The sequence below is a fragment of the Rana temporaria genome, chromosome 1, assembly GCF_905171775.1.
Source record: "Rana temporaria chromosome 1, aRanTem1.1, whole genome shotgun sequence".
Taxonomy (NCBI): domain Eukaryota; kingdom Metazoa; phylum Chordata; class Amphibia; order Anura; family Ranidae; genus Rana; species Rana temporaria.
Window position 1 is genome coordinate 493,062,738 of NC_053489.1, and position 25,235 is coordinate 493,087,972.

Sequence of the window (25,235 nt, forward strand, 5' to 3'; positions counted from 1 at the left end):
CCCTACATTTTGTGTACATCTATGCACTTTCTGTTGCATAAAACACCCATTGAGCACATGTGTGCATTCACCATGTACTAATCTCTATATTGTTATCAAACTAGAGGCCTGGATTTATGTATAACCAACATAGCCTGTGGCCTAGAGATGACAGGGCTGCTGGGGTGATGCACAGGCATCCATACATTCCCTTGTATAATAAAAGGTCCAGACTGTTACCTTGTCAGTTTCTTGGGTCCACTTACTGTCCCAAAAAAAGAAACTGAGCATTTTCGTCATTGGAATAGTATACTGTGTATTTGAGTAACCCACTCTGACACCATACAAAAGGGGTATGCCACAAAGTGGTAGGCTTAGGAGCCAATGAAGAATACATTTGGCTCTATAGATTTACACAAGCAAACAGATCAACAATCAAATATATTTCTGCAAAAATTGTACTTATGAGGTTGGGCAACATTCGCTAACTTTCCTATGGGTGTATGGGCGATACTACCATTCTCATTCATAAGTTCTGAAGACGCCCTAAATCATTTAGGTATTGGTCATCTATTTTTTATTTTTTTTTAGGAAAATTACCAGTATATGTCTTTTTCTCCTCTTTTCCAAAGGTTTGAACGTTTGCAGTTTTGAGCATCATCCCAGAAGGTTTGGTACATCAGACACTTAAATTATTGGTAATACATTTAATCTTATTAGCATGCAAATTGATGGCCCAGAAATGATTGTCTCCTACCCCTTCATCATTTCTACAATGGAAACAGCTGCTACACAAATAAACTAAGGTTAACAAAACAGGAACAAATATGTTAGCAATGCAGGGTAGTGCACAGAGGTGATTCTTTGTAATTCCCTCTTAAGCCACTCTTATGCCACTAGATCAGTGGTTCTCAACCTTCTAGTGCTGTGACCCCTTGATAAAATTTCCCAAGTTGTGGGGACCCCTAACAGTAAAATTATTTTCATAGCGTGGGTTGAAAGCACCCAAGGCAAGACAAGTAATTTGCGCCCCTAACCCGCAGACATTTAGCGCTCCCTGAGTGACTTCCACTCGTACAGTATTAAAACCCCTTATGGTATATTTTAGGATGAACCACTCTTTCTTTTTGTTCTCCTTTCTTTCCCTTTCATCTCTCTATCCTAATTCCTTGTTTTTTCACCTATCTTTCCCTCTAACTGTCTTTCTTGCTTTCAATTTTTTTCCTTTTTTTCCCCTTTTCTTTGCTCCTCCCCCTCTTTTCATCTCCCTTCATCTCCCTTCATGGGAGATCAGTGCAGGCTTCAGGAACAGCCCAGGATTTGGTGACCCCTGTCCCGACCCCCAGGTTGAGAACCACTGCACTAGATGTTTCGATAGCAATAAGTCAGGAGAGGCACAGAAGTTTGTAGGTTTAAGTGTCAGCCTTGCCCCATTAGCAAAGGGGTAACCTAGGTAAGAATATATTAGTAAGGCAGAGAGATTTGTGGGTTAGTTACCACAAGGAAAGTGAATACTAGTTTTGCCTTTGGGGGACAACATGGACTAGCACGTGGGCAGGAAGCCTATATAGTGTAGCATCCTCTTACGGGGGAAGCAGGAGGAAGTTAAGAGACTGCATTATGGGACTACTAACATCCCCCTGCTTGGGGGTGCTGGAATCTGCGACACCCCTCCTGTAGGTATGAACCTTTCATCTCCTCTTTCCTTTCATTCGACATAGAATTGTTTGCAATTGTTTGCCACCTTCATGGGAAGGCTAAAGTATGCAAATTTCTTTGCTGCCATTGTAAATCTCTCTTTCTACTTGTCAGTCTCCTAATGGCAATGATAAAAAAAAGGTTTCAATTAAAGTCACACTGTTATTGCTAGAGTTGTAGGTTATGAATAATACAAAATAAAAACTAACCTTAAACAAACTATTAACCTAATGTATTTATGTTGATAATGGTAGCTGTTTTTTTTTTTTTGCTTTCCCCTTTTATTCTAGTTAAATATTGTGTGACAGAAAGTCAGGTAAATCTGTGGGTGTTGTCACAGACGGGAGATACATTTCTGCCTTGTTTAGACAATACACCAATTATTAGTAGGTGTCGGCTGCAGAAGTAGCCAGCAAGATTTAAGGGCATTGGAAAACTTCAGCTGTTCAGAATGAGGCAGTTAAGGCCTCTATAAGTAATCCAGAGGATTACTACTGATTGCTGCATCCTGAGGCTTTCTGAGTGAAGGAGAGCAGTGGGCAGAAATACTTCTGAAGAGGTGAAGTGCTATTGATTTTTCTGTGTGATAAAAATCAAAAATACTTTTGTTTTCTGCTGTATAATCAGCAGTGTCTACCCAGCAGTAGGCTGTGCCAGACTCCATAGATAGGTTCCTGTGTGGTGAAGGTAGATGCCCCAAGTGACCAGGGTTTTTTTTATGTTTGATTTTGTTTATGCTGTTTGGACGCTTGCACTTGTTTCCAGCAAGATGGATGAATAAACCAAAATCTTTGTTTTCAACCGTCTTCGACTGCCTTTCTGTAAAAATTTAGTGTGTAGTGAACCCATCCAGGGGGTCACACACCCCGCTACCGAGCTAACCCCTTACAATTGTTAATAAGTCTAATCTTGCTATAGATGGGTCTGAAACAGTGATTCTCAAACTGTGTGCCGTGAAAGATTTGCAGGTGTGCCATGGGAGTTTTGAAAAATATTAAAAATTGCTAACGTTTTGAAACCTAGAACATATCGAAAAATTAAATGTTAAATGAATGTTGCAAAAGTAAAAAAAAGGGACATATATATAAAAACACAATCTCTGTCAGTCTGTCATTCGTTGGTTTCTTTCGTAACGTGAGACTTGTGCGAGATCTCGGGAGAACTCGATCGCTCTAATTATATATTTCAGTCAACATTTACCGAAATGAGCCTGGATAGGTTTTGGCTCTCAATCAAGAAGTCATATCCTGCAATCAGTTCAAAAGCAATCAAAGTAATTCTGCCATTTGTGTCTTCGTGGTTTTGTGAGTTTGGATTTTCAACATTGACTGAAATCAAATAAAAAAAGAGAGACTTCTTAAAATCGACGAGGAAATGCGCCCTTGTTTGTCGACTTTGGAGCCATACTTCTATCTGAATTGTTCTCTAAAGCAGACACATCCTTCACATTTAAAATAAATATATATGTAAAAATAAATACCTTCTTCACCACAAAAATTGTTAGATCTTTTTGGTGTGCCGCAAAACAAAAAAGTTTGAGAAACACTGGTCTGGAAGATCACTGGCAAGAAGTATCCACACAAGTACTCCAATGCCCATCATAAACCATCTTATTCCTTTGGAACACTATGAAAGAGCACATGTTGCCTAGGGAGGCACAACTGTCCAAATTCTCTACTATACTATTTAAAAAAAAATGTTACATTTCAAAGTATATACTATATATATTTTTTGTAAAAAACACTATTTTGTAATGCAACATTAATCACTTGCTGACCAGCCGCAGCAGTTATATTGCGACAGGGTGGCTCTATTGCGTGAATCGCCGTACCGGTACGGCACTCTGTGTTTTAGATAAAGTGGGCACCCGCATGGCAATGAAGCTGGTGCTTGATCTCTCCACAGAGAGGCAGAATGGGGATCTGCCAGTGTAAACCAAGCAAATCTCCATTGTGACAAGGGAGTACAATGTGATTGTCTGTTCCTAGTGATCAGGAACAGCGAACTCTCTGTACTACCAGTCAGTACACTCCCCCCACAGTTACACAGTTAGAAACACCTCCTTAGGACACACTTAAACCCTTGATCGCCTCCTAGTGTTAAACCCTTTCATGCCAGTGTCATTTATACAGTAATCAGTGCATTTTTATAGCACTGTTGCTGTATAAATGTCGCTGGTCCCAAAAAAGTGTCAAATGTGTTCAATCTGTCCGCCGCAATGTCGAAGTCCCGATAAAAATCACTAATCACCACCATTACTAGTAAAAAAAATAATAATAATATAAATGGCATAAATCTATCTCCTATTTTGTAGACGATATAACTTTTTTACAAACCAATCAATATACACTTATTGGGATATATAGAAGAATATTGGCCTAAACTGATGAAGTTGTCTGTCTTTTTTAGTTTATAGAGCAAAAAAACAAAGACCGCAGAGGTGATCAAATACCACCAAAAGCTTTATTTGTGGGGAAAAAAGGACATTTTGTTTGAGTACAACGTTGCACGACTGCGCAATTGTCAGTTAAATCAACGCAGTGCCGCATCCTTGCAGGGCTGAAGTGGTTAAATAGATATATTATGTGTCTATTAGTAACTAAATTCAGAGTCATTATTTGCTTTAGAATTAATTACTTTATGGTGGTTGGACTGACTGAATGATAATATTTTTAAAATGTTCACGTACCTTCTTGACTTCATATTTTATAGCCAGCCTAACTCGGCTTAGTGACGGTCTGTGAGAATCCACAGGCTCAGCATCCACATCTCCATTTAGGATTGCCTCCACTTCTTCAGAGTCCCGACACAAGTCAAGTACACCAACCACAAAGTCCTTGCATTGCATAGACAGCTTACGATAATCATTCTAAAAAACAAGAAAAACTAAAATTAAAGATCAAACAGTATCACGAACAGTCTGATATAAAAATGTGACAACTCATGTAGAAGAAAAAACAACAATATGATCCAGCAGTTACCATACCAACTTAAAAGACTGTTAGCTATTGTCAAAAAGGGCTTTCTCCACTTTGAATGGAACCCATCAAGTTTTGGGCCACCTGCTGGCTCTTCACTGCTGTCAGGATGCCTGACAGGTAGAATACTGTCACCAGCGTGTATTACTAAAACAAAATCACTTAAAAGGGAAAATTCTCTAATTGATTCCCCATAGGCAATTATTTAAACAATATAGGGACAGTAAGAAAGACCCTGCTTGGGATCCAATCTTACCAAACTTAATCAAAAACTCAAAAATCATGCTTGAGTTGTTGTTCGTTAAACAGCACAGGCACAGGGAAACATAGCGTTATATAACAGAGGGGATGGCATGTTTATACAATAGTGGGTAAATAACCACTTTAACCACTTCCATAACCCACTATTGTATAAACATGCCATCCCCTCTGTTATATAAGGCTATGTGTCCCTGTGCCTGTTCTGTATAAAAATATTCAGATTATATCTTATATCAGAGCATCTCACAGGGCATACGTGACTCCTCAGCTCTCTCCTCTGCCCAGCTGAGGAGGGAAGGAGAGAGATCCGAGGAGTCATGTGAGCTCCAGGAGACGCTCTGATACAAGGTATAATCAGAACTGTTTTTTTACAGCACAGGCACAGGGACACATAACGTTATATAACAGAGGGAATAGCATGCTTATACTATAGATATGAGAGCAGCAGGAGGGGAGGATTGTGAAATGGATGGAGCTGACAGGCAGGGAGGGAGGTGGGAGGAGGACACAGGAGAGCAGAGAGGAGGGCTGCAGGTGATGGAGGCATGTAAACTGACCACGGAGTCAGGGCCCAGCAGCCATGATCAACCATAGTCAGTTTACAGGGGGGAGGGCATAGCCAGGCAGGATCAGCCAGATATTTCAGGTGATACAGGGTGCCAAATTACACAGCACAAGCACTGTGCTATATAACATACTTTAAGGAAGCAGGATCCATTTTTCTTTAGGGTAACAAACAATTTAATCTTCTTTGCTAACCAAATAATTTTACATATATGTGCAGTCTATAAAACTAATACCATATCATTTCATCTCCAATACTTTTGGGCAAGTTTTTATTTCTATTTACCATGATATATTTGGCTTCATGATGTTATTCTACAGAACACTGCTTTTTGATTGTATATAAGAAAACAGCATTAATCCTAGGGTAGTTGTAAAATGAAACGTGTTCCAGTTCATTTACTGTGCATTCCTTTTAGGAATATAACCTCAGGATCATCCATCAACTTAGACATATTTTGTCAAGTTTACTAAGCAGTACCAAGCTACATAAAGAGCTTAATAAGATAATTTAATAAATAGAATGATGCATCAAATATAACAGGTCCATTCTTAGCTTAAAATATATATATATATTTTTTTTTAAGGTGAACAAAAAATATTATTTTATATTTAAATGTAACTACAGCTTAAAAATAAAACTGTATAGACAACAATGTGCTATATAGACACTATATACACAATAAAAAAAATCCTCCAAAATAAAGTAAGGTGCCCCCTTAACAGTTGGCTTGCTAACAGTGCTAGTTAAAAAAAAATACCGTTATTGCTTGTTCCAATTAAAATGACAATATAATTATGATTCTGGTACCAAGTATTGCTTTTATTATTATTTACAAGATTAGAAAAATAGTTTTTTTGTCAATGTTAAATTTTTTGCAGAATTTTACATTTAAAGATTCAACAAATTATAAAATGAAAAAATGTAAATGTGAATGATTAGAAAAGCAGATATACAAAAATAATTAGGAAAATAGTAAAGTGGAGAAAGTGAAGAAAGCTGCATTTAGGGCTGATTATGAGAAACTAAGGTTTAATAAGGAGAAACAAATTTTAATTAAAAAAAAAGAAAATGAAAAAAAATGGAGAGTGCAAAATCTGGTATAGCTCTGCATAGAAACCAATCAGCTTGAAAGGTTTTTTCGTCAAAGCTTAAAGGGTTTGTAAAGGAATTTTTTTTTTTTTTTAAATAACAAACATGTCATACTTCCCTCCACTGTGCAGTTTGTTTTGCACAGAGTGCCCACGATCCATGTTTTCCTGGGTCCCTCGGCCGCTGTCTCTATCTTCCCCGCAATTAGTCACCACAGTCATGCGAGAGCTCGCATGGTGGTCACTAATTGCGGGCGCGCTCCCATAATACAGCATCACTGGATGTGATTGACAGCAGCGCCAGCCAATGGCTGCGCTGCTCTCAATCCATCCACGCTAGCCAATCAGCGGCCAGGCTGAGCGGCAAAAAGAATATCGGGCCCGCCAGGGACTTTCGAGGGGTCAGGAAAGTATAAAGGGGCTCGGGGGGGGGGGGGGGCCGCAACATCAGATGTTTTTTCACCTTAATGCATAGATTGCATTAAGGTGAAAAAACATTTTCTTTTACAACTCCTTTAACTGAATAAGCTGAAGTTAGAAGCTGATTCGCTACAATGCAGAGCTGCTCCGGATATTGCACTCTCCCGTGAATCATCCCCATAGTGTTCACAACTGGCTAAAAACTACTGGTAGCATTAAATGCAGCTATGTATAATCTATTGAGGAAGCTATTTCTATACCTTGTTCAGTTAAGGCTAGGGATGAGCTGAACACCCCCCCGTTCGGTTCACACCAGAACCTGCGAACAGACCAAAAGTTTGTGTGAACTTTAGAACTCTGTTAAAGTCTATGGGATTCGAACGTTTGAAATCTAAAGTGCTTATTTTAAAGGCTAATATGCAAGTTATTGTCCTAAAAAGTGTTTGGGGACCTGGGTCATGCCCTAGGGGACATGTATCAATGCAAAAAAAAGTTTTAAAAACTGACATTTTTTCGGGAGCAGTGAATTTAATAATGCTTAAAGTGAAACAATAAAAGTGAAATATTCCTTTAAATTTTGTAATTAGGGGGGTATAAAGTATGCCTGTGAAAAAGCGCATGTTTCCCGTGCTTAGAACTGTCTCTGCACAAAGTGTCATTTCTGAAGGAAAAAAAGTAATTTAAAATCACTCGCGGCTATAATGAATTGTCGGCTCCCGGCAATTCAGAGAAAATTTATTCGTAAAAAAAAAAAAAAAAGCGTTTGGGGCCCCCCAAATTCAATTACCAGGCCCTTCAGGTCTAGTATGGATATTAAGGGGAACCCCGTCGTCAATTAAAAAAAAATGACGTGGGGTTCCCCCCAAATATCCATTCCAGACCCTTCAGGTCTGGTTTGGATTGTAAGGGGAACTCCACCCCAAATTTAAAAAAAATGGCGTGGAGTTCCCCCAAAAATCCACACCAGACCCCTTATCCGAGCACACAACCTGGCCGGCCGCAGGAAAAGAGGGGGAGACGAGAGAGCACCCCCCCTCCTGAACCGTACCAGGCCACATGCCCTCAACATGGGGAGGATGTCCCCATGTTGACTGTGACAAGGGCCTCATCCCCACAACCCTTGCCCGGTGGTTGTGGGGGTCTGCGGGCGGGGAGCTTATCAGAATCTGGAAGACCCCTTTAACAAAGGGGACCCCCAGATCCTGCCCCCCCCATGTGAATTGGTAATTGTACCTCTACCAATTCACTAAGAAAGTGTAAATAATAGTAAAAAAACACACACACCGTGGAAAAAGTCCTTTATAAAAAATAAAAAAAAAGAGAATAAGAATTTGCCGCGAACACCCCAAATTGTTCGCTGTTTGCCCAACAGGCAAACAGAACATGAGTTTGACTCGAACTCGAAGCTCATCCCTAGTTAAGGCTAATGATCCACATACTGTTGGCCTGCTAAAACTGCAAAGTTTTTCTTGTGGTATAAATATTTCAATATATAATCAGGAAGGGATACTAACTAACATTAACAATTTTAGCCTTGCCCTGTACATTCCTTGGTCCTTAAACTGCCTACCCTCTTGGACCAATGCAGCCTCGTCTACATGGAGCATGAGAGAGAGGTTATATAACATAATCTAATCAAGAACAATCATTTTATAGGAGCGTGCTGTCATTCCCAGAAACACAATCAACCCCTATGATGAACCAGGCCTCAAAGGATTATACCGAACTCTGATTTAAGGTAAACTGAGAAAGTACTTTTAGTAATGCAGTAAAATGTTTCTTCTGCACCACTGGATGTTCCTGAATTTATGTTACTTGTTGCTTTTGTTTTTAATTCCATCCTTAAATGAATTAACCATAACAACAATTTTTTTACCTAATAGACTCTTTCTAGGGGTTAAAACCAAGCATTTACAATTTTTTTGTGTTGAAATGTGGTAAACGTATTTATCTGCTTTCGTAACCAGTCATTTGGATTGTAATTTGTTTGGGAGAAAGCTTATGATGTTGGTTGACAGTGCTGATGTCTTTCCTTTACTTCTTGTGCTTTTTATGCTCTTTGTATTCTGAACAACTTGAATAAACAGATATTTGAGATAAAAATATAGATTATAAATACTTTATCAGGTTACATTCTTCTCTGTGCTGCGATGCCGCTCATAAATACACCACCTAACAATACAGTTCCATTCACTCAAATAAATTACATTTACTTGGTGGTATGATGCCTTATATGTTATGAAAAGCAAAGTTCCCTGAACCATCACATCATGCATCATTTGGACCCCAGGGTACCACCCCAATACCTAGCAGCACAGTGCCTGAGTTTGATCACTGCCCCACATGTCCCACAGGGCACTGCAACAAAGTAAACTGTTCAAAAAACATTTCAACAAGCAACGGGTGTGATCGGGGATAGGGTGTAGGGATAGGGGAGGGGGGAAGAGTTTGCAGGCCCAAAGCTTTATTGAAAGGCAAAGACACATAAGGGAGAGTCGGGAGAAGGGGAAATCTTCTCAGATATCCTCTTCATTCTTAAAGTCCATAAGGGTTGCGGGAGATTAGCTTGTGGGGATTACTGTTCCCCGGAATGTAGGTCAGTGTACAGGCAGTTTCTTTAAAATCTGGCGGCTTGCCAGCTTTATTTACAAGTGGTCTGCAAAGTTATATAAAATAAACAAAACAGTAAATCAAATCCTTGCCGTCCGACGCTAAACAAAACAGTATACAGCTCTCTATATGGTGCGGGGCTGATTCCCGTCACCCACAAAAGATGAGGTAAAGCAAACCTTCTTTATCAAACAAAACAAACAGAGCTCCTCTCTCTTAGGTTCCCTCCTGATGTGCTATCTTCCTGGTCTTTTAAAGTCCACCTGAGTGTGGACTCAAGTGGACCAGAACATCAGGACCAGAACCTAGCCTGCCATAGAGGCTGGAAAAACCCAGGCCAGATTCTGGTTCAGTCCCTTACAATAGAGCGAATGCGAGGTGAAATGTAGCGATTATCCACTACATCACCTCGCATACCGTTACAGGGTATACTCTCCATCTGGTGGACGAGGCGCTTTTCGGCACATTACAAAGATTCCTTAAAGCAATATGTTACCCATCAGGCACCTTCAATGTCCTCCTGTGGAAATGCCCCGCATAATAGTCTGTTCAGCACCCCAAAGTGGATGAGAGCTGTCTGTGGTATAAAGTTCTGGTTCAAAGGCCCTCAACAGGTTTGGTTCAAAGGGGCACTTCCAGAAGACATGCAATTGGGGCAGTCCCGGCATATGCTCAGGTTTTTGCCCATGTATGAAAGTCCTCAAATGCATCGCCATCCATGCCAGATCTTTGTGCCTGTTGGAGGTCTCTCTGCAGTTGCATGCAACGAACCCACCCCCCAGGTAAGTAGCAATGTCAGGCATGCCCTCACTGCCTTTGAGCAGTTCCTTGAGCATGACAGCCTGCTTTACTCTGTCCATGAAATAAAACAATGCCCGGTGTTATCTTGGAGGTGGGGCCAGGCCTAGGCAAGGTACTGCAACACAGGGAGGATCTTGCTGCGGAGTACTGGTGTCTTACTTTGATGGTGAGATCTCTGAGGCTACAGAGTTTGAATTTCTGATTCATTAGATAGTTTCTCCTCCCAAGGCTTCAGGGCTTCGCCCTCAGCATTTACAGATGCTGCACATATTACTAAATAACTTCTAATAAGTTCAGTCCCCAGAACAGTATTGAGAATTGAGCCCTTAAAAATCATTCCAGGTGTACATATGAATGGCTTGCCAAAGTAAAAGCACGTTTACATTGGTGCTGTTTCAGAGAGTGAACTAAGAAATGAGAAAACTTAAAGTGTTACTAAACCCACAGTAAAATCAGTAAAGTGTATTTGTTATACTCGCTGTGGAACCTAAGGGGTTAATGATGCTACACATGCTTATTTTGGTGTGTATTGCTAAAGAGTTTTTTTTCTTGGAAGGGTGCATGTGATCAGCACAAGGCCAATCAGCGCTGTCCAGACAGCCGGTCAGGGGTCCTGCACCCTCATATGACAATCAGAGGAGAACCAAAAAACTCCTGCAACAAGCTTTAACCAGACACTGATAGAAGTCAGAAGACTGCTATATACTGCTGATGAGAAAAGGTATTCGGCAGTTTATATTTACTAAAATAATTGTATTTCCATATTCTGTGTACTGTGGGAAACCCGATATAGTGAATGCAGTGTCCTGGGTGTAGTAACACTTTAATGAAATGTCCTCAACATTGTTATTGTCACACACTGATGTTTTACTTTGTTTTATCATTAATGACCTGCTGAGCATATTTTTTTCATGAGAAGGGCTATTTGGACTTTAGGGAATGCAATGAACCACCACAAAACCCAATGTCCATATCACAGATCAATGGCATATGAGATCCACAAAGAGTTTAATCACAGGCTGCATGGTCTCTTGGGCATAGTTTACTGGAATGTGTTTAAAAAGCTCAATGACAACAAATCCTAGGCTGTTTTTGGCTTTCCACGTCACAATCCTCAAGCATGCTACTCATGTGTAAGATATTTTAAGACCACTGGGACTAGACTGTACAATTCAGGAAGAGTTTCAAAATGTTCTAACTAGTCATTTACATGTCAAGTACCGTAGAGTATGGTGTATGGGGGGAACATAAGCACACCACCTTTTTTCATAATTAATACTTCCTAGTAGTTTTATTGAAGTAATAAATACACCAATTTTACTTTAACAGTGATCATTTCTACATTTTAGCATAGCTAGCTAAAGTGAGATGGCCTATAGAGCTAGTTCTTATGTGCATGTGTAACAAATACAGATGGTACTGGAGTTCAGAAGATTTAAATTGTATAAAGAATTAAAGTTTTTCTTAAAGGGGTTGTAAAGGAATTTTTTTTTTCCATAATAAGCATCCTTTACCTGCAGACATTCCTCTTTTCACTTCCTCATTGTTTGTTTTTGCTCAGAAGTTGCTCTATTCTTCTCTGTTCTGTTCACTTCCTGCTTGTCTGATTTTACTGACCACCCTGATGGGAGGCTTTACTGCGGTGGTCAGTGACGTGCTCGCCCCCTCCTGGGAACTACATCTGTGCGGCAGGACGCTCTCTATGTGTTACAGACCTCAAGGAGGTGTGAATTACTGGGCGTGCCGCAATGCCTACTGGGAAATTTAGTTCTTACATAAACGAGCGCCGCATACCAGGAAGTGAATGAGAGAACAGACCTAGAACGCCGGAGGTGATATAGATGAAGGAATTTAATAGGTATTTACTCGTTTTTTAACAGAATCATTACACTATTCTGTCTGTCTACCTTGCAGACATTAATTTTAGGCAAAAAACTTTTTCCTTTACAACTCCTTTAAGCTAAAAACATGTGTTCTAACTTTGGATTGGGTGGTCAGGGGCTAGAACACATGCAGTGTTGTAACTTTAGCCATAGTAGCCTACATGGCTGTTTCATTCATTGGGCCCAAGGTTGGAAAGGAGGCCCCACTAAGGAGGGTTTCTAAAGTCAAATGCACAGGAACATATTTTGTGATCATGCTGTTGCTATCCTCATTTCTCCTTTGCATCCCCCTATCTATGAATAGATCTATTACCTTAAGAGCTTCTAATCATCCTTTCCAGCACTTTTATAGCAACCCTATGCCTAACACAGTATTTCATAGGCTCAAAATCTGACTATGTTCCCAGCTAACAACTGTGTATGGGTCTCCCGTCCTTTACTATTTTAATTTGTAAATGCCTGTAAATTCCTTTATGTACAGTATTTTCGTCCCTGTTTTGTTGGCTTTGAAACCCTGGAAGAAAGATGTGGAATCAGAGAAAGTCTCAGCCACGTGTCCTCAGGCCTGTCGCTACAAGGCAGGCAAACCAAGCAATTGCTTGGGGCCCCGAGCTGGCCTGGGGCCCCAAGCAGGGCCTTTGCCGCGCTAAGCTTCCTATATGCTGCAGCCGCCTGAGCGCTCTATAGAGAGCCTGCAGCACTGCTGCCTTCGAGTCTTCATTTCCCCTTCTCTGTAGCCTGGCCGAGCTCCTCTGCCTTCCTCCTGTAAAAAGAACATAGGGAGGGGGAGGGGGAGTAAAAAAAACATGGGGAGGGGGGCTTTGCGTGCGGGCGGAGGTGGGGTTGGGGGGCCTCCATGTCCATTTTGCTTGGGGCCCCCAAATTCCTTCAAACGGCCCTGCGTGTCCTGTAAATGTTGCTACAGTAGATCCTGCTGAGTGTATATTCAAATCATTGTGACAGACTGAAAATTCCTGCCCTGCATTTGTTGTTATTCACATACACAGTGCCAGATAGCTAGGTCTGTGTTACTGTATGTATGTAGGAGTCACCTCGCTAGTAAGCGAACCTGTTTATTGCAATAGAGTTTATATATCGCACTTGTTATTTTAAAAACTACTCTGTCAGTCTATTCCAAGCTGGTAGGACATCAATTGGAGGATACCCCCATAACTGCTGATCTTGTCTTTAGGCCTCTGACAGAAAGACAGATGCATCATCCTCAGGGGTCCCTGCAAAAGGACTTTGCTGCAACATTCATCTGGAGGCATCTCTATTAATAACTATACATGTGTATACCTATGTATATGTGCACAATTACACAGGACTCCTATGAAGCCATTTGCTGATAATACCTGTTTGTACATTGGGTGTATGTACTGTTATTAATCTTGTATTGTATAAAGCGTATATTATTTATCTACTTGTGTGCATCTATTCTCTTATGGTTAATGTTATATGCTGCTTGCAGTAGTTCTTTTCCCAACTACTTTGTTTAGGTTACTTATTTATTTCCCTGAAAGGAAATCCCCCTACTTAGTGCAGGTTCTTGCTCTCTTGTTTACCTAAAGGTTTAGTGCATAATTTCTCATCCCCCCCCCCCCCCCCACACCAAAAAGAGGGTGGTAAGATATTTTATTTAAATTTTTTCAGTTTTATAGTGTAATTGTGTATAGAAGCAATAACAATTATGTAATAATATAAAATAATAATATACTGTATTTTTTTTGTTATCTGACTGCTAAACTACAGGGTTAGGCACTTGCTAGCTGGGGGAGTAAAAGGGGTGGAAAGGCTTATGCCCCGTACACACGACCGTATTTTTCAACGGAAAAACCTTGGATGTTTTTTTCAACGGAATTCCTCTCAAGCTTGTCTTGCATACACACAGTCACACAAGAGTTCTCTGAACTTTCGTCCGTCAAGAACGGGGTGATGTACAACACTACGACGACCCGAGAAAATTAAGTTCAATGCTTTTGAGCATGCGTCGAATTGTTTCCAAGCATGCGTCGGAATTGCTACAGACGATCGCATTTTCCAATAGGAATTTTTTCCGTCAGAAAATTTGAGAACCAGCTCTCAATCTTTTGCTGGTGGAAATTCCGACAGCAAAAGTCTGAATTTCTGTTCAAAAGCTCACATCTGACTTTTGCTGGCGGAATTTTCAATCGTGTGTATGGGGCATTAGACTTCATTTACACTTTGTGATTTGGAATCATGGGCAGAATCGCAATTCCAAATCACGGGGCATTCGTTACACAACTTGTAATTAAATAGCTTGAACCCCCATCATGTTTTTACTGCTATTCTTCCCCATTCTAATACATCTAGATTTTTTTTTTACTTGAAATTCACTTTAATTCTATATAAAATGTTAAATTGCGGATCTCTGAGCATAGCCTACACACCCATCCCACAAACACTTCCAATGTTATGTTGTGCAAAGTTTGATGGGAATTTATATTACATGAAATATAAATGAACTAAGTGGTAGATTTTATAGTATATCTGCCTGGAGGGTTTCTTTAAAGAACATTTTAAAATGAAATAACATCACCTCCAGAGTTATGCTGTAGAGAAGGAGGAGAGAGCTTTTACTTTTAGCTTGAGGTCTTTAGAAGATTCACCCAAATAAAGTATATATTAAGCCCAATCTCTTTGATATAGCGCAAATAACAGATTGCCTTTGGAGTGAGATATTTTTATTGCTCTCCTGACTAAGAGCCAGGGATGACTCCAGATGACTCAATTAAGAAATTTCACACATGTCACATGTAGTGACTTCAAAGGAAATCAGATCCTAATTCATCATTCACATATTAATACCTAGCCTGGTGCCACAGAATTACTGCCCGAAGTAACTATTTCCCTCTGTTTCAAAAGGCTGTCAGTTTAGATACCCCAGAAATGAATGTAAACACCAAGGATTACTGTAAACACCTTGTCAGTGATGTATAATGTAAAGGAATTCACAGACGAGTAAATGGCGACTTCTGACTGTCAATGCACCTGTAAGCTTAACGCTTTGTTAACAATGTATCAGTGATTATATCAACATATTAGACAGTTTGCTACCTGTGCTATCTTCTCTGAACAATACTAAAAGCCAAAAAGATTAGTTAAAAAATAGAGTAGCTATTAGGATAACTCACTGTCATACTATGTCTATATAAGTAAACCTGCCCCTACACTGCAGCTGTTAACCTGCTAGCATACCCTTCACATAAGTGGGTCAATGGTGGGCAATGGGAGGATGAGTGCCAAAGCTTAACCTTTGATTTAAAGGGTTACTAAATCCAGGACCCTGCATTCAATATATCTGGTCTCCATAAAACACGGAAATGCAATTATTTTAGTAATTATAAACGGCTAAATAGCTTTTCTCATCAGCAGTTAGAGCAGTCTTGTGACTTCTATCAGTGTTCAGCAGAGCGCTGATTAAAGCTTTCCGTTTTCATTCTCCCCCTGATTGTCCTATGAGGCTGCAGGACCCTGTCCGTCTGTTTCGACAGTGCTAATTGGCCCTGTGATGATCACATGCACTCTTCCAAGAAAAATAAAAACTCTCTAGCAATACACACCAAACTGAGCATGTGCAGCTTGCCCCCAGGGCTCTGTTCTAGCAGGAGATGGCTTGGGGGCTGTGGAAGAAGGGCAAGATCAGAGAAGACAGGCTCAAATAGCCTTTTTACACAATGCAGAGGATTAACCCTTTAGCTTCCACAGTGAGTATAACAAGCATGCTTTACTACATATACAGACTGAATTTACTGTTGTGGGTTTAGTAACACTTTAGAGAAGAAATTTGACATGTGGTTTTTCAACTGGCGTTCTGCTGAACCATAGGGTTCTGCAAAAGGTCCCTGGCAACAAGCTACCATTGCAACAGATTTATATCTGACCAATGGTTGCCTTATGCCCTGTACACACGACCGTTTTTTCCATCGGAATAAACTCGGATGGTTTTTTCGACGGAATTCCGCTCAAGCTGTCTTGCATACACACGGTCACACCAAATTAAAATATGAAAGTGGTCTTAACCTTTCCATCTCTACTAAATGTTTTCTTGAAGAAATAATTCCCAGCGGCTGTACTTCCTAAAGTCATTACCTGGTAATGACTAAGCGCTGATATTTGCGCGAAACGCATCTACTGCCGCGTACACATGATAGGTTAAACCGATGAGAATGGTCTGATGGACCGTTTTCAATGGTCAAAACCGATCGTGTGTGGGCACCATCGGTTATTTAACCATCGGTTAAAAAAAGCAAACTTGCTTTAAATTTAACTGATGGATTTCTAACCGATAGGTCAAAACCGATTGTTAGTAGGCACAACCATCGGTTAAAAATCCACGCATGCTCAGAATCAAGTTGACGCATGCTTGGAAGCATTGAACTTTGAGCACGTCGTTGTGTTTTACATCACCGCGTTCTGACACTATCGTTTTTTTAACCGATGGTGTGTAGACGCGATGGACCATCAGTCAGCTTCATTGGTTAACCGATGAAAACGGTCCATCGGTCCGTTCTCATCGGATAGACTGATCGTGTGTGCGCGGCATAACTCTTTGTCCCCTGCTCCATCTGTCAACCACTTGTCATATGAAGCTTCAATAAAAGGATTTTTGGAAAAGCAGCCGTCCGGAATTATTTCTTCACATTACACAGCATGCGAGCTGGGCTAGCACCTGACTAGTGTGTGTGTGGGGATTAACCAGAGACTTACTCACCTGTAGCAGCTTTTCTTGTTTCATGAGTAAATGTTTTCTTGCTGGAGAATCAAAGAGATCTCCACCCTCCCTTTTAGTGACCACTCTCTCTCAGTATAATTATTCTAAATAATTGTTAGGGTGAAATGTTAGACACACAGAGAGAGCATTGTTTTCAATAAGTCAGACAATTCATACACTCAGGGCCGCTGATAGGGGGGGACCACCAGTCCTCCTGTAGGGGGCCCGGGCTCACAGGGGGGCCCATACAGCAGAGGGAATCAGTGCGGTCAGATGGAGGGGCAAATACAGGATGCCCAATGTGAACCCGGTTTCTCTCCCTCCCACAACTTTCATCTGCTGCAGGGAGAGACACGGACACAGCTGCCAACTTCCCTGTCTCATTAAAAAAATAACAAATTGTTACCCTGTATTGTTTTAAACCCTTGTAAAATGTAATAAAATTCTTGGAAAAAAAATGATTTTTTTTTATAAAAATTTTCAAATATTTTTTTTCAAAACATTTAAATGTTTTTGTTAAAAGAAAAAAAAAACTATTTAAAAAAGGGCTAATTCACACAGCTTCTCTGTTATCTTTGTGTCCGCTAAGAATAATTTTTGTATGTTTTAATTGAAAATCTTGGTTTGATATATTTGAGGGGGGCCCTGCCAGGTAGGCTGTACGGGGCCCCGTGATTTCTAACAGCAGCCCTGCATACACTCGTATGCATAAAGCACCCTATAGTAACAAACATTAAGGTGCTTGATTTTAATTAGCTTTGTGGATGATTGGGAGATGTTTTAGTGTAAATATCTTTTTATATACATTTTTATTTTTGTGTTATAAATGCCTAATATTTTTTTTTTTTTTTAATCAAAAGTTGGTTTTATTGATACAATAAAGTCATACAGTACAGTTAGGATGTATACAAAGATTGTGAAGATATATTCACGAGGATACAGAGAGAAACGAATATAATCACTATACAATATAATGGTCATTGATTTTTAACCGATCCTCTCTCTCTCCAATGGGATTAATCAATACATATTATATCTATAATGGGCCTGTATCCTTGGAACTAGTTTCTTATTAACAACCCATGTATCCTTTCCAACAGGAGTATATAACAAACATAAAAATAAAAATAAATATAAAACTAAAAGATTTCTTTGTACTTGACACATAAACATGTGAAATTTAACCTTTAGTGTTCTCTGCCTCTCCACACCCTGTCATACCGTCATCTTCAAATAAGTCCACGTCACCCCAACATCAGACTCTCTTCCCATTTCCGTTTAACAGCAAATTAACCCTGTAATAGTCTCTCCATAATCAGTTCACTAGGTCCCAGCCCCGGCACATCCAACCAGGGTTGCCACATTGAATACAATTTTTTAAGGGCATTTCTATGCTGGTATGTGATCTTTTCTCTTATCAGAGAGCTATTTACCATCTTAACCCATTGTCCCTCTGATGGTACCCTGGGGGTGATCCAATGTCGAGCTATGGCCTTTCGTGCCGCATAAAGCAACCGCAATACCGCAGTGTGTCCGTTAGGGGAAAGTGATGGTACCTCAAGGGCGCCCAGTAAGCAGATCACTGGGTCATGAGGCAACGAAAAGCCATACGCCTGAGATATAGTGTCAATAACATACCGCCAGTACCTGAAAAGCTTGGGACACTTCCACAGCATATGTAACAAATCCCCTTCCTGTGTATTGCACTTGGGGCATATGGGAGAATCCCGTACGCCCCATTTGTGTAGGCGAGCAGGGGTTCTGTATACTCTGTGTAGCAAGAATAAGGCCCCATACACACCATAGAATCTATCCGCAGATAAATCCCATCAAATGGGTTTCTGCGGATAGATTCTATGGTGTGTACACTCCGTCGGATATTTATCCGCAGATAAATCTCCCCTGGGATGGATTTCCAGCAGATGGATATTTGCTGACATGCTCAACAAATCCATCTGCTGGAATCCATTCCAACGGATGGATCCGCTCGTCTGTACAGACTTACCGGATCCATCCGTCCAAAGGGATTCCCTGGACGCGTCGTAATGATTTGACGCATGCGTGGAATTCCTTATATGACAGCGTCGCGCCCGTCGCCGCGTCATAATAGCGGCGACGGCGCGACACGTCATCGGCAGAGGATTTCAGCGGGGATTTCAATGCTATGGTGTGTACACGCCATCGCATAGAAATCTTCTGAAATCCTCGAGAGGATTTATCCGCGGATACGGTCCGCTGGACCGTATCTGCGGATAAATCCTCTCGTGTGTATGGGGCCTCAGTGTGATAGTCTATGTTGTGCAGACACCGAGACCAACGGAGCCGAGGTCAAACACAACTCCCAAGTGTCTCCATCAATGGGGCCCAAGTCGGTGACCCACCCCCTCTTACATGGTAGCGTAGACGCGTCGTGGGTAGCATTCAGCAACCTGGAATAAACTTGGGATATCATGCCCTTCTTGTCCTTGTTAAAAAGTACATGATTATGTAGAGGGTGTTGTACTAGTGACATGGGAGAAAGTCTGACTTCCCTCTGAATAGCATGCCTTAATTGGAGGTACCTATAGAACTGTGTTCTATCTAGCCCAAACTCTTCCTGTAAATTAATAAAGGATTTGAGGGTCTGGCCCACAAACAATTGTGCAATATACCGGATTCCTATATTGGCCCAGGTCCCAAAACCCTCTAGTTTGAAAATTTCCCTGAAGTAGGAGTTTTTCCAGATTGGGGTATATAAGCATACCCCCCTGACACTTAGACTAGATCGGATGTATTTCCATAGGGTATTAAGTAACACTACCGTGGGCAGAGTCTGATCTAAATGTGTGAATCCTGCCTCCAAGTGGGAAACCGCTGGGAGCATTGACTCTGAAGGAATCAGCGGGGCACGTACAGGGTCTCCTGGGTCTACCTCCCCCCAATGTCCCAAATGTTGAATTTGTGATGCTATGAAATAATAGCGGGCATGAGGGACGGCCAGGCCGCCTTGGTCCTTGGCTAACTGTAATGTAGTAAGTTTTATACGTGCTACCTTTCCCCCCCAGATCAGATCTCTAAACTGTGCGTCAATCTGAGCGAACCATTTATGTGGGATCCAAATCGGAGCATTGTGAAAAACATACAGAAGCTGAGGGGCCCACACCATTCGCTCTGCCTGCTACTGATAGCGGGAGTTTCTTCCAGGCTGCACTTTTTTGTCTAAATTTAAGCAACAGGGGAGCTAGGTTAAGAGAAAGATATTGGGCAGGTTCTGGTGTGATCTGTATGCCCAAATATTTGAATTCGTTTACCACCAATATGTCCTTAGCACAGTCAGGTAGTCGGTCGGTCAGGGGGTCTAAAGGCATGAGCACTGATTTGTTCCAATTGATACTGAACCCTGATAGTTCCCCGAAGTCTGTGATCAATGTCATCACATTCTTCAGAGAGTCCTGGGTATCTCCCAAATATATCAGCGTGTCGTCTGCAAACAATGAGATAATATCCCGCCTATTCCCTCTAATAAATCCTGTAATGTTAGACGATGATCTCATGTGTATAGCTAAGGGTTCAAGAGCTAGGGCAAACAGCAGGGGCGACAAAGGGCACCCCTGCCGTGTGCCCCTGAAAAGTCGGAACGAGTCAGACACCTCCCCATTAATCCTCATTCTTGCTGTTGGAGAACTGTATAGCAAATTTCACCCATTTTAAGAAAGATGGACCTACCCCAAATCTACTCAGTGTCTCCCAGAGATATGGCCATTCAACACTATCAAATGCCTTTGAGGCATCAAGGGAAAATATAGCTCTATTGCCTGGATTATCTACCGGGATTTGTATGTTTAGGAATAGTCTTCGTAGATTCTGTGCTGTGGATCTGGCTGGAATGAAGCCGGACTGGTCCCTATGGACTATAAGGTGAATGCATTTAGAGAGCCTAGTGGCCAGGACTCTAGCCAAAAGTTTGACATCAAATGTCAGTAGAGACATGGGCCTATATGAGTCCGGGGAAAGAGGATCATTCCCCGGCTTCAGTAGGACCACAATCAAGGCCTCATTCAAATGCTGCGTTGTAAGTTTTCAATAGGATGGGGATAATCTGGTCAGAGTACCTGCTATATACCTCCGAGGGAAGTCCGTCGGCTCCCGGCGCTCGCCCATTATGTGCCTGCGCCAGTGCCTCTAGAAGTTCCTCGCTGGTGATGGGAGCATTAAGCAAGACAACCTCAGACATGGGGAGCTGTGGTAGTTGGTACTTGTCCAGGAATAAGCTCAACTGTTCCGGGGTGGGATTGACCTTTGACGAGTAAACATTTTGGAAGAACTCTCTGAAACAGCTTGTAATAGAACGTGTGGAGTGGCATAGCATTCCCCCTGCATCAGCGATAGCTGCGATGTGAGAGGAAGGCTGCTGTGATCTGGCCAGCATCGCCAGTAAGTGACCTGTATTCTCGCCTTCCTCAAAATGTTTCTGTTGCAGAAAGAACCTCTTGTTTTCGGCCAGTTGAAACGAGAGATCCTTGAGCAAGGTCTGGGAAGCTAACCATTTTCTTTTTAAATCATCATTAGAGGGGTCTGCAATATAATCCATTTCAGCGCTGCCTGCATCTTTTAGTACCCTCTTCTCCCATTCTTTAGTGTCAGTTTTAATGTGGTTAATAGCCCTAATAAATTGGCCTCGTAGAAAGGCTTTAGCCGCATCCCACACAATGTGAATATCTGCCGTGTTCAAGTTTACCTGGAAGAATTCCGTAAGGAGTGGTGTGATTGGATCTGGCTCTGGAAAGAGCGATAACCAAAACGGGTTGAGCTTCCAGAGACTTCGGTCTCTTATCTCACCCAACCCTAAATCTATCGTGAACGGAGAGTGGTCGGAGGTGTGTCTCGGGTGGTATTCTGAGTCCCTCACCTTAGGAAGCAGAAGACCATTGCCAAAACCCATGTCAATCCTGGATAAACCACCCACTGAAGCTGACTTGCATGAGTACATTTTGGCCTCAGGATTGCGCATCCTCCAGATGTCAGTCAGGCCTAGTTCACCCATCAGCCGAGCAAAAGGGGTGGGGCCCCTCCTACCTGCCTCCTCCGTCCCCGCGGTGTATCTAAGTCTGTCTAGACCGTAATCCATCAAGTTATTAAAGTCCCCCAGTACCATAACTGGGATACCAGGGAGACAGGATATAAAATTAGCTAGTGTTTTCAATACAGTAGAGGAGAACGGAGGGGGGATATACATTCCTGCCAATACACATTTAACTCCATAAAAAGAACCATACAAAAAGACATATCTACCCTCAGGGTCTATTTTGGCATCTATACATGTGTATTGGGTTCCTCTACGGATCAGGACACTCACTCCCCTCGAGTAGACCGTGTGGGTCGAATGGTATTGGTAGCAAAATTGCCTACTCGCCAGTTTTGGGGTAGAGCCCGAGGGGAAGTGAGTCTCCTGTAAGCATATCACCTCCGCACCTATTCTCTTAATAGTGCGTAGCACCTCTATACGTTTAACAGAACTGTTCAGACCTCGCACATTCCAAGACAGATATCTAACTACATTCGACATGGCCTGCAGGTTTGGGTAACATCAGGAGAATATGGCCAAATTCAGTATACGAGTAAAGTATTGGAGCAAAGTTATGGAACATACTGACATCAAGTAACACATTAAAGACTAATATTGCATTGTAGTAGCAGGGAAGGCAGTTAGTAGGTAGAAAACATCCTGGATCATGGTTAGGGGGGTATCCGGTCAGAGATGACTGGGACAAAGATAAAAAAAAAGTCATGAAGAGAAAAACAGAACAAAAAACTGATTTCAGTGTACATGGCATGGAGAGGCCTCCACTCAACCGAATCATATAAAGTGCAGCCAATCTGACTGGCAAAACTCAGGTATTAGGCTGGATAGGGCCAATAACAACCCTCTCGGGGGCAACAGTGGAAGCAACCAAACAGTCTTGGAGCTTCTCAACAGCTAAACATTGGGCCTTAGCAAACCAAGCGAACAGTCATCGCCTATCTATAGGCAACCTAGAACAAAGGCAAGTGGGTATGTGAACTACACCAGATCAATAATCTGAGCCATCTCAGTCCGCTGGCCGTCTCCCCCTGGCTTCTTTAATTGCCTGTTCTTCACGGTCAAGCCACTGTGCTGCATTGGCAGGGGAATCAAAAAATTTAACTAAGCCAAAGACTTCCACTCTTAAGCGGGCTGGGTACAACATGGCATATTTTAAATCAAGAGCTCTTAGGCGACGTTTTACATCAATGAACTTGCTTCTTTTCTTTTGTAGTACGGCAGAAAAATCCGGAAATAAAGAAACTCTAGTATTGTCAAACTTCAGGGCCGTCGGGTTAATTCTGGCATTATATAGCGTGGCATCTCTATCCCTGTAGTGCAGGAATTTGAATAAGAAAGGTCTTGGTGGTGCTCCTGGCTGCGGGGGTCTGGAGGGAACCCTGTGGGCACGTTCCACAGAAAACATAGGGGAAAATGCCTCTCGCCCGAACGCTGCGATCAGCCACTTCTCAATGAACTCCACAGGATTTTTCCCTTCTATCTTTTCCGGGAGGCTTATAGCCCTCACGTTATTCCTCCTCATCCTGTTCTCTAATTCCTCCAAACGAGAGGAATGTTGATCTACCAGATGATTGTTATAGGCAAGGTCTCTCTGCATGGGCCCCATGTCATCTTCTATGGTGCTCACCCGTTCCTCCAGAGCGGAGGTTCTTTCTCTGATCTTTTGGGCATCTTGTCTGAGGAATGAAATTTCAGACTTCATCCCTTTCACCTCCGTGGTTAATGCTGCTAGGGACACATTGCATGATGTTACTGCGGTGAATATGTCTCTTAGCGTGGGTTCCCCTTCAACTACAGGGCTCTCCCGTCCCTGGGGCCTAGTTGGAGCCTGGTTTGGAGTACTCACTGTGTCCCACGTGAGTCCGGCCTGTACCGCTTCTTCCAGGGGGACAGTGTTGTCCGTTTCCGACCCACCGCCTGCCGAATCATCCGGAGAGCTGGAGGATGCCACGGGCTCCGTTAGCAATGGCTGGGAGAACAGCTTCTCAGCCGCCTCGCGGTGCTTCTCTTTCGCGCTGCGGCCTGCATGCGCGCCATGTTGAGCCATCATTTCCGCCGGCTTGTTCACTAGCTAGCGTCTGCCGTGTGACATCGTGGGATGATTTCGCCGGGAGAGGTAAGTATTTGTTCCTCGGGTGTTAAGGATTCCTCCGGTGTGCTCAGGGATGAGCAAGGTTGCCTTTTGCAGGATATTAACGAGGATTTTCGGCGGAGCTCGCTTAGGTTGCGTCCGGCTACATCCGCTGCCTGGCCACGCCCCCGCCTAATATTTTTTTTAACTAATGGTGTTGGTCTATATAGAAAATCACAGAAAAAAATGGATTTGCCTGTTCATAGAGGTATATGATAGAAGGTCAATTTTGTAACATTTGCTTGACAAGGCAAATGTTACATATAGCATCATTTACCTTCAAAAGATAAAAAAAATCAGATTGTGGTAAATTTTCTTGGCGATTGGAATATTTTTTTGGAAAAAAAAATATTTATTATAAATTAGATCAATGATTTGCTGGTGAATGTACATGAAGTTTGCATTTGAACAGAGAGCTGGAGTCTGATAACAATCCTATACAGCAGTGGTTCTCAACCTCAGTCCTCAAGTACCCCCAACGTGCCATGTTTTGGGAACTTCCCTTAGATAAAATATCTCTTATCAATACTATGTCAATGATATTGATTTAAAGTAACTGTGCAAAGTAAAGGAAAACCTGTAAACATGGCACGTTGGGGGTACTTGATGACTGAGGTTAAGAGCCACTGCTTTACAGTACTTTGTTTGGTAAATGATAAGCGGTCGGAGACATCCAAACAAACTCAGCAGAACGCTAACACAATTCTGCAGATGCTTACGAGGTGTACGGGAGCTTGTGCTGTTGAGATCCAAAACAAGTGCACAGCCTCTTGTGCTTGAAAGTGGTTCCCAGAGATGATAGACTTTTATTTCTATATTCACGTCCTGGCTTCAATAGACATGCCACGCCTTGCTACCCTCTCATGACTGGGAAAATCTAAGAGGTAGATTCACGTAGGACTTACGCCGACGTATCTTCTTATACGCCGCGTAAGTCCACGTTTGCGCCGTCGTATCTATACGCCGTATTCTTTAAACCAGATACTCCTGAATTCTGTCTCCATCCGACCGACGTAAGTCT

General features: G+C 41.9%; 1 protein-coding gene across 1 annotated transcript in view; it reads right to left on the bottom strand.

Moving 5' to 3' along the window:
- TRPC3 (transient receptor potential cation channel subfamily C member 3) overlaps positions 1 to 25,235 on the bottom strand; it is a 276,775-nt gene that overhangs the window by 114,901 nt on the left and 136,639 nt on the right. Inside the window, exon 3 of the mRNA XM_040330375.1 lies at positions 4,367 to 4,546. Within this exon, the coding sequence (XP_040186309.1) occupies positions 4,367 to 4,546 (180 nt within the window). The remainder of the gene's footprint in view (positions 1 to 4,366; positions 4,547 to 25,235) is intronic.